This window comes from Oncorhynchus kisutch, linkage group LG13 (assembly GCF_002021735.2).
Source record: "Oncorhynchus kisutch isolate 150728-3 linkage group LG13, Okis_V2, whole genome shotgun sequence".
NCBI classification, from domain to species: domain Eukaryota; kingdom Metazoa; phylum Chordata; class Actinopteri; order Salmoniformes; family Salmonidae; genus Oncorhynchus; species Oncorhynchus kisutch.
In genome coordinates, this window is record NC_034186.2 from 71645456 (window position 1) to 71655795 (window position 10340).

At 41.1% G+C, this 10340-nt stretch overlaps 1 protein-coding gene across 1 annotated transcript; it reads right to left on the reverse strand.

Annotated features, from left to right (window-relative positions):
- Nucleotides 1-8027: 8027 nt before the first annotated feature.
- LOC116353131 (carcinoembryonic antigen-related cell adhesion molecule 5-like) lies at nt 8028-8951 on the reverse strand. The gene is made up of 2 exons (XM_031787152.1): nt 8757-8951; nt 8028-8498 (listed from the first exon to the last, which is right to left on the reverse strand). The coding sequence occupies exons 1-2, from the start codon at nt 8790-8792 to the stop codon at nt 8175-8177; spliced, it is 360 nt and encodes a 119-aa protein (XP_031643012.1). The 5' UTR covers nt 8793-8951; the 3' UTR covers nt 8028-8174.
- Between the last annotated feature and the right edge of the window lie 1389 nt (nt 8952-10340).

Below are 10340 nucleotides of genomic sequence, written 5' to 3' on the forward strand. Positions count from 1 at the left end.
GTCCCAATACTTTTGGAGCTCACTGTATATCTCACCATCTAACCAAACACAGACTATATATAGGAAGAGTAGTATCAGGTGTCTGGGTGTTACTGCTGGGCATGAGGGCCAAGAACAAGATAACTATCACATAGAATTATTGTAATTCTGTGGATAATCGTTAGAGCTAAAGTTATCATTTGAAGGTATTTAATAGTTGCTTCCAAGAACACTATGTCATGAGTTGTGTTTGTAAAGCTAAAAACATCCAGAACTTGGTGACCATCTTTGTGTTTCTGACAGGTAAATGCCATTCGTCTGAATAATGGTATAGTTGTCCTACCCAGCAGATTCAGCTCACACACAGTGTTGCTGTAAAGAGTCATTCCTTATGAATGTCACCAACACGTTGACAGATGTAAACACTGAACAGGGTCAAGGGCATATAGAACACTGCTTTATATCTATGGTTAAGGGTTTGAAGTGTGTGATGCTTGGAACTTATTTGATCATAATCTATACTGTCTCAAATGAGGCATGCTTTATGACTAGTTTTCAGTCAGCACAAAACAATAAGTTGTATTAGTGATGTGTTAGTATTGTTCTGTTAAATAAACACATACCTTTCCTTTCCATACACTGTAAGGATATGTCAAATGAATATACTGTGTACCATTATGGAACATATAGATTTATTTAAAATTATAATTTGTTTAAAACAACTTTTATCAAAACAATTAAGAACTTTATATTGATGTCAGAGTCCTATTCCAACAAGAATGCTTAATATAGTTTGGTTATTCCACCAGGTCTCTAGAAAATGACAGTACTGAGGGGTGTTGAAATACTGTACATGATATATGACTCCTCATTGTGATACTAATCTGGAAGAATAAAGCTTCAATAAAGAAAAAAGACAATCAAAAAATGTTTTGCTAAAATGTTCAGAGAAATAATTCCATGAGAGAATGAGAGATATATTCTGTATCAGGATGCAATTACAGCAGAAATGTTCCTTCTCAGGATGACAGGTCCAGAAATCTGTGGAAAATATTTGTAAGAGATTGTGAAAGAGTCATGAGTCAGTTTCCCTAAGTTTTGCTCCTGTAAATACCATGGTATTATTCTCTGTTAATATTTGAAAAGATATATATTTAAATAGTTGAATAAGGTACAATGCATTTTCTCTTTCTATATATTTCAAGCCAGCGGGAACACACACCCTCTTGATAATATAGCCATTCTACTTTCATCACAGCAAGTACACTGTAGTATAGCATTAAACAAGAGTAACCATGTTCGGTTTAATCAATATCTTATTTCACCATAATATAAAACTCAAATAGTTTTGTTTCAGTCAATTACATAATGTATTCACATTGCCCTGGACCATGGCACTACGTATAGGAAATGAGTGTTTAAATAAATATATTTTATGGGTTCACTTAACTGAATGCATTTCTTGGCATTGATCTCCAACTGTACTGACACTGACCCACTTCTGATGGTGATCTGTCTGGTGGCGTTGCTGTATCACATGGTTCTGTTGTTGAAGACCGTGAAGGACACACCGTCTGGACCATCTGCGCATGGAGATATACATTACTATCATGACTCAACAGATAGTGTTGGTACACTACATGACCATAAATATCTGGACACGGCTTGTCAAACATCTCATTCCAAAATCATGGGATTTAATATAGAGTTGGTCCTCCCATTGCTGCTATAACAGCCTCCCTCTTCTGGGATGGTTTTCCACTAGAAGTTGGAACAATGCTGCAGGGACTTGCTTCCTTTCAGCCACAAGAGCAATAAGTGAAGTCGGGCACTGATGCTGTGCGATTAGGCCTGTCTCGTAGTCGGCATTCCAATTCATCCCAAATGTGTTCGATGGGGTTGAGGTCAGGGCTCTGTGCAGGCCAGTCAAGTTCTTCCACACCGATCTCAACAAAACATTTTTGCATGGACCTCGCTTTGTGCACAGGAACATTGTCATGCTGAAGAGGAGAGATGATTTTTTTCGCGATACATGCCTCTGCACTCGGAGGTCCTGCTCTGTGAGTTTTTGTGTCCTACCACTACACGACCGAGCCGTTGTTGCTCCTAGACATTTCTACTTCACATTAACAGCCCTTACAGTTGACCAGGGCAGCTCTAGCAAGACAGACACTTAACCAACTGATTTTGTTGGAAAGGTGGCATCCTATGACGGTGCCACATTGAAAGTCACTGAGCTCTTCAGCTCTTGCCATTATACTGCCAATGTTTGTCTATGGATATTGCATGGCTGTGTGCTCGATTGTAAACACCTGTCAGCATTGGGTGTGGCTGAAATAGCCGAATCCACTAATTTAAAGGGGTGTCCACATACTTTTGTATATACAGTGTATCTACTATGGAAATGTAGTAGATACCCAATGAGGCCTGGTGGTTGAGAGGAACCAGTTGCTTAAAGAGATATTCAGGGAGACTGTGTTTTTGAGCAAAATCAATTGATCATGATAAATCATACATCATTGGCCATATGATTGTAGCTATGTTATTGTGTCACTCCCAAATCACTGTAAAGAGTCAGTCAAAGCTCGATATCAGCAGTCAGTCAAAGCTTACTGCTGATATTGAGATGTAGTGGGTCAGTTGTTCCATTGAACTCCACTAAGTTGTCTGTGTAGTTGGCCACCAGTCTCACAGCAGAAACAGGTCATGTGGGTGAGAGAGATAGAGAGAGAGAGAGGGGGGGGGAACTTAACAGAAACCAGAGGGAACACAATTCTGGGAAAGAACAAAGACAACCAGTTTTGATTACAAACGTGTCTATAACAATGGTGACTTGCAGAATTTTACCGATACAAGCTATGAGTATGACCTTCAAATAACCATACTCAATTCACACAGCTTGATGTAGATGATTAAGGCCAACAGTCAAGTCATCAGTCACCTGGCCCTGACAAAATGCCAACACAGACATGGTCATCAATTAAGTCAGCATTTCTATGCACACACACACAAAAGTACAAACAGAGACAAGGACACACAGGTGCACACTCAAACGAAACCAGTATCTCTATGTCATATCACACAGGCAAAATTGTTGCATTACACTGCAAGTCATGGTAAAAAAACAGGCTATCTTAACAGTAGTTACAGTATAGACCCACAGGGCCTGCAGGATATTACTAATCTAACTAATCTAATAGTAAGATCAGCTGATGTGTCTGATGTGTCAGCTGATGTGACTCACCTATCACAGTGAGGGTGGAAGTGGCTGTGAGCTGTGTGCTGGTGCTCTGGACCAGATAGACCCCCGAGTTGACCTCTTTAATGGAGGTTAGGGTCAATGTGTTGTCCCCACTGCCTGGGTTCTCAGAGGGAAGCACCTTCACAGCGCTGGAGCTCAGCACACCAGGTGAAGAGGGGAAAGATGGGTCTTTAGCATCCAGTGGTCACTGGAACACAACAGGGTGTATCCACTTTTGATCCTCTGCCAGCTAATCTGTTGCTGATCAAGACATACATCTGGACCCTCTCTTTCTAAAATTATCCGCCAAAATTGTTGCAACCCCTATTACTAGCCTGTTCAACAACTCAACAACATATCATATGAGATCCCCAAAGATTGGAAATCTGCCGCTGTCATCCCCCTCTTCAAAGGGGGAGACACTCTAGACCCAAACTGCTACAGATCTATATCTATCCTACCCTGCCTTTCTAAGGTCTTTGAAAGCCAAGTTAACAAACATACCACTGACCATTTCGAATCCCACCGTACCTTCTCCACTATGCAATCTGGTTTCCGAGCTGGTCATGGGTGCACCTCAGCCACGCTCAAGGTCCTGAACAATATCATAACCGCCATCAATAAGAGACAGTACTGTGCACCTGTATTCATTGACCTGGCCAAGGCTTTCGACTCTGTCAATCACCACATTCTTATCGGCAGACTCAACAGCCTTGGTTTCTCTAATGACTGCCTCGCCTGGTTCACCAACTACTTCTCAGACAGAGTTCAGTGTGTCAAATCGGAGGGCCTGTTGTCCGGAGCTCTGGCAGTCTCTATGGGGGTGCCACAGGGTTCAATTCTCGGGCTGACTCTTCTCTCTGTATACATCAACAATGTCGCGCTTGCTGCTGGTGATTCTCTGATCCACCTCTAAGGAGACGACACCATTCTGTATACTTCTGGCCCTTCTTTGGACACTCTGTTGACTAACCTCCAGACGAGCTTCAATGCCATTCAACTCTCCTTCCGTGGCCTTCAACTGCTCTTAAATGCAAGTAAAACTAAATGCATGCTCTTCAACCGATCGCTGCCTGCACCCGCCCACCCGTCTAGCATCACTACTCTGGACGGTTCTGACTTAGAATATGTAGACAACTACAAATACCTAGGTGTCTGGTTAGTCTGTAAACTCTCCTTCCAGACTCACAAAAGCAATCCAAAATTAAATCTAGAATCGGCTTCCTATTTCGCAACAAAGCATCCTGCCAAACATACCCTCGTAAAACTGACTATCCTACCAATCCTTGACTTTGGCGATGTCATTTACAAAATAGCCTCCAACACTCTACTCAGCAAATTGGATGCAGTCTATCACAGTGCCATCCGTTTTGTCACCAAAGCCCCATATGCCACTAACCACTGCAACCTGTATGTTCTCATTGGCTGTATCTCACTTCATATTTGTCGCCATATCCTCTGGCTCCAGGTCATCTATAAGTCTTTGCTAGGTAAAGCCCCCCCTTATCTCAGCTCACTGGTCACCATAGCAGCACCCACTCGTAGCACGCTCTCCAGCAGGTATATTTCACTGGTCACCCCCAAAGCCAATTCCTCCTTTGGCCGCCTTTCCTTTCAGGTCTCTGCTGCCAATGACTTGAATGAATTGCAAAAATCACTGAAGCTGGAGACCCATTTCTCCCTCACTAACTTTAAGCACCAGCTGTCAGAGCAGCTCACAGATCCCTGCAGCTGTACACAGCCCATCCAACTACCTCATCCCCCATACTGTTTTTGTTTTTTTTGCTCCTTTGCACCACAGTGTCTCTACTTGCATATTTGTCTTCTGCGCATCTATCACTCCAGTGTTTGATTGCTAAATTGTAATTATTTCTCCACTACGGCCTATTTATTATCTTACCTCCCTTGTCTTACCTCATTTGCACACAATGTATATAGACTTGTTCTATTGTGTTATTGACTGTATGTTTTGTTTATTCCATGTGCAACTCTGTGTTGTTGTTTGTGTTGCACTGGTTTACTTTATCTTGGCCAGGTCGCAGTTGTAAATGAGAACATGTTCTCAACTAGCCTACCTGGTTAAATAAAGGTGTTCTCAACTAGCCTACCTGGTTAAATAAAGGTGTTCTCAACTAGCCACCTGGTTAAATAAAGGTTAAATACAAATAAATACAAATGAACATGTGGTCAAGGGTTTGAAGTGCGTTATGAGTGGAACTTTTTTTTAGCAGCAACTCTCAAATGAAGCATAATTTATGACATGTTTTCAGTGAGCACAAAAAAATGGAGTATTAGTGATTGTTGGTATTGTTCTGTTACTGTTTTTCTGTTACATGTAACTTAGGGATTTAACAGTAACCTTTTCCTGCAACCATACTACACAGCTTTTATGCGTGAGGTGAGGTCCTCAGGACTAAGCTAAAGGTTCTTTGCATCAAGGCGTGGAGCATGGGAATCAGACAACACTATTAGGATGCAACAATTTATTGTTGTTTTCAGCGTCACAAGAAAGGTACAACCTCCATACCACGTAATGAATTCCATACATCTTCTGTTCCAGGAGCTTCATTCAGCTGTCCTACAAGACAAACTTCGACAGAGCAATGTCAGATTTCTCACAACCACAAATACCACTAGGTTTATTTGTTTTATTTACGTACTCAAACAGACAATGTGTTGGAACACTCATGGAGGGAGAAGTAGCGCAGGTCTAGGTGGAAGAGGGGTGCCAATGCCTAAAGGCACTACATTCACAAGGATTCCTATTTCTTATATTCACTTTTGTTTAAACACCATCACTGCTCCCGTCCTCTCAGTAAAAGGATCCCCTGATTGACACAAACAGGAAGGCTTCTATACAAAAGTCCCCTCAAATACACCTGGCGCAGGTAGACTAACAAGGGTGTGTTAGAAACACATACCTTTCCTTTCTACACTGAACATAAATATAAACGCAACATGTAAAGTGTTGTTCACAGAAATGTATTTCTGTAAAATGTTGTGCACAAATTTGATTACATCCCTGTTAGTGAGCATTTTAGCCTTTTTCAAGATAATCCATCCACCTGAAAGGTGTGGCATATCAAGAATATGATTAAACAGCATGATCATTACACAGGTGCTCCTTGTGTAATAAAAGGCCATTCTAAAATGTTCAGTAAGTCCGACCGGCCTCACAACCACAGACCAGGTGTAACCAAGCCAGCCCAGGACCTACAAGTCCGGCTTCTTCACCTGCAGGATCAACTCAGGGGAGGAGGGGTGGGGTGCTGAGGAGGATTTATTTCTGTCAAAAAGCCCTTTTGTGGGGGAAAAATCATTCTAATTGGCTGTGCCACTGCCCAGTCATGTGAAAACTTAGGGAAACTGGCTAATGACCATTCTTTCCCAATCTCTTACAAGTATTTTCCACAGATCTTTGGACCTGTCATCCTGAGAAGGAACATTTCTGCTGTAATTGCGAAGGAATAATTGATCTGAAAACAGTTTCTTATTGTATTTTTTCTTCATTCAAGTTCTATTTATCCAGATTAGTATCACTGAGAGGAATCATATAACATGTATTTCAACACCCCTCAGTACTGTAATTATCTTAAGACCTGGTGGAATAACAAAAATATGTCAAACATTCTTGTTGTAATATGACTTGAACATACAGTAAATGTGTTTAATTGCCCATATAAAAGCAGATTTTTGTGGTTGTTATTGAATAAATCAGAATGTTCCATAAGGGTACACAGTGCATTCATGATTGGTGGACAAGTTTGACATTATTTCGACTGCTTTTTCATTCTTCTCTGTTAATATTTGAATAGATATTTTACCTTATGAAAATGGTGCAATGTATTTTCTCTTTCTAAATACACTGAGTTTGCAAAACACTAGGAACACCTTCCTAATATTGAATTGCACCCTGTTTTGCCCTCAGAACTGCCTTATTCATTGGGGCATGGAATACAAGGTGTCAAAAGCGTTCCACAGGGATGCTGGCCCATGTTGACTCCAATGCTTCCCACAGTTGTGTCAAGTTAGCTGGATTCCTTTGGCTGGTGGACCATTCTTGATTCACATTGGAAACTGTTGAGCATGAAAAACCCAGAATCATTGCAGTTCTTGACACTCAAACTGTTGGACTGGGACCTACTACCATACCCCATTCAAAGGCACTTAGACATTTTGTCTTACACATTCACCCTCTGAATGGCACACATACACAATCCATGTCTCAATTGTCTCAAGGATTAAAAATCCTTCTTTAATTTGTCTCCTCCCCTTCATCTAAACTGATTGATGTGGATATAACAAGTGACATCAATAAGTGACATCAATAAGAGATCATTGCACAAGAGTGACCATGTTTGGTTATAGCAATATCTATGACATTATTTCACCATATTATAAAACAATTCTGTCAATCGCATAATTTATTCACATTGCCCTGGCCCATGGCACTACGTAAATTAAATGAATGTTTGAATAAATATATTGTATGGTGTCACGATCGTCGTATGAAGCAGACCAAAATGCAGCGTGGTATGTGTTCATGATGATTTTTTAATAAAAGAAAGCACTGAACACAAACTATACAAAACAATAAACGAAATAACAACCGTGAAGCTATAATGAGAACTGTACTGACACAAGCAACTAACATAGACAATCACCCACAAACAAACAGTGAAACCCAGGCTACCTAAGTATGATTCTCAATCAGAGACAACTAATGACACCTGCCTCTGATTGAGAACCATACTAGGCCGAAACATAGAAATCCCCAAATCATAGAAAAACAAACATAGACTGCCCACCCCAACTCATGCCCTGACCATACTAAATAACGACAAAACAAAGGAAATAAAAGGTCAGAACGTGACATATGGGTTCACTTAACTGAAAGCAATTTTTGGTCTGTGTGTTATTTTTCAGTCAGTGAGACTTGCTATCCCATTGGCGTTCAGAAGAGGACCCCAGCCAATGAGGAGAGGAGAAGGAGCCAGACACTGACCCCCAGCTGTTCTGACACTGACCCACTGCTGATGGTGATCTGTCTAGTGATGTTGCTGTAGCTCATGGTCCTGTTGTTGAAGGCCAGGCAGGAGCATAGGCCACTCTGGCTCTCCACAGCACTATATAGCTTCAGATCTAGACTCGTCCATTTCAGATGCTTCCCATTGAAAGTCCATTGAAACTCAGCCTGAGGGTTGGACTGGGCAGAGCAGGACATGGTCAGAGTAGACCCGATCAGGAAAGAGGAAGTGGTGTTCAGCATGTTGACTGTCTGTGTAGGGAGATATGAATTACTGTCATGATACCTAAGTAGGCCTAGAGAGGCTTACCATGGCTTGAAGGGATATTCAGGGAGCCGATGTGTTATAGAACAAAATCAATTGATCATGATAGATCATACATCACTGGCCGTATGTTATCGTGTCATTACCAAACCACTGTAAAGTGTCAGTCAAAGCTTGAAATGTGGACTGCAGTCAAAATATGTGAATTCATCAAGTAGAGTTAGTGTGCATACTCTCATACTCACAGCTGATACTGAGATGTAGAGGCTCAGTGGTTCCATTACTGACACGTTGAAAGCATTACAGCTAAACAGCCCACCATTGTATCGAGTCACATTGACTATGGTGAGATTGCTGTTCCCATCACTAAGCTGAATTCCATTAATGGCTGTGACTCAGAGTTGCGGTAAGAGGTAAGAGAGGAAGAGCGAAACAGACCGACAGAGCTTTGAATTCCAATAAATCGCCTTTGTTGTTGGCCACCAGTCTCACAGCAGAAACAGGTTCTGTGGGTGAGAGAGGGAGAGAGAGAGAGAGAGAGAGAGAGAGAGAGAGAGAGAGAGAGAGAGAGAGAGAGAGAGAGAGAGTGTGAGAGAGAGAGGGAGAGAGAGAGGGAGAGAGAGAGAGAGAGAGAGAGAGAGAGAGAGAGAGAGAGAGAGAGAGAGATGGAGAGAGAGAGAGAGAGAGAGAGAGAGAGAGAGAGAGAGTGAGAGAGAGAGATAGGGAGAGAGAGAGGGAGAGAGAGAGGGAGTATAGAAAGTAAAATTATAAATAATTTAAAATGCCTTATGTTAAGCAGACCAGACGGCACCACTTTATTTTTAATTTTTTAATTTACGCATAGCCAGGGGCACACTCCAACATTCAGACATAATTTACAAATGAAGCCTGTGTGTTTAATGAGTCCACCAAATCAGAGGCAGGGGGGATGACCAGGGATGTTCTGTTGATAAGTGTGTGAATTGGACCATTGTCCGGTCCTGCTAAGCATTCAAAATGTAACAAGTACTTTTGGGAGTCAAGGAAAATATATGGACTAAAAAGTACATTATTTTCTTAAGGAATGTAGTGAAGTAATAGTAAAAGTAGTTACAAATATAGAGTAAAGTACAGATACCTAAACAAAAACGACTTAAGTAGAACTTCAAAGTATTTTTACTTAAGAATTTTACACCACTGCCTTTCAGTATGATTGTCTTTTAGTTAAATTAAAACCGCTTGAGGTGATTTTATGAAGGTTACTAGTTGTTTGTGAGCCTTGTATTTTTTATAATAGTATGAGAAAGTCAATGTTATGCTTGATCAGAGACCAACAGCCAAGTCATCAGTCACCTGGCCCGGAGAAAATGCCAACACAGACATTGTCAAGAGTGCAGTCAGCATTTCCATGCATACTATTGATGCACGGGTTGACTCATGACCCGCAGTCCCCTGCAGTTATATCTGTGGGGTGGACGGGTTTAGGGTCATTAAGTATTGTGTGGCTGGCGGGCGATTTGAATAAAGAGAAAACAATACCTTAAAAAACTATAAATGTCTAAATCTTGTGCAGTTTTTATCTATAGGCTACATTGAGGTTTTTCTTTAGTTATTTTAGGCTGTCGGGCATTAGTGCATAAACCTAAACTTCAGGGCTTAACTGTACATGAGCCAGATAGCCTACACACCAATCATCAAATAATGCTTTTGGGGAAAGGAAGTTAAAGTTAACATCAATCCAGGGAGGCAGAAGGAACATTGTCGTAGTTTAACTTAATAAGACAAAAGCTGCGAAAGGAGAGAAAATAAAATAAAGAGAAGGGAGGACCAGAAAAGTAATGTTTGGGAAA

Bases quoted from the DNA above. Each gene is read 5' to 3' on its own strand.
- LOC116353131 (XM_031787152.1), bottom strand. From the start codon at position 8,792: ATGGAACCACTGAGCCTCTACATCTCAGTATCAGCT. The intron at 8,499-8,756 runs GTGAGTATGAGA...CTCCCTACACAG, and splicing joins TCTACATCTCAGTATCAGCT to ACAGTCAACATGCTGAACAC.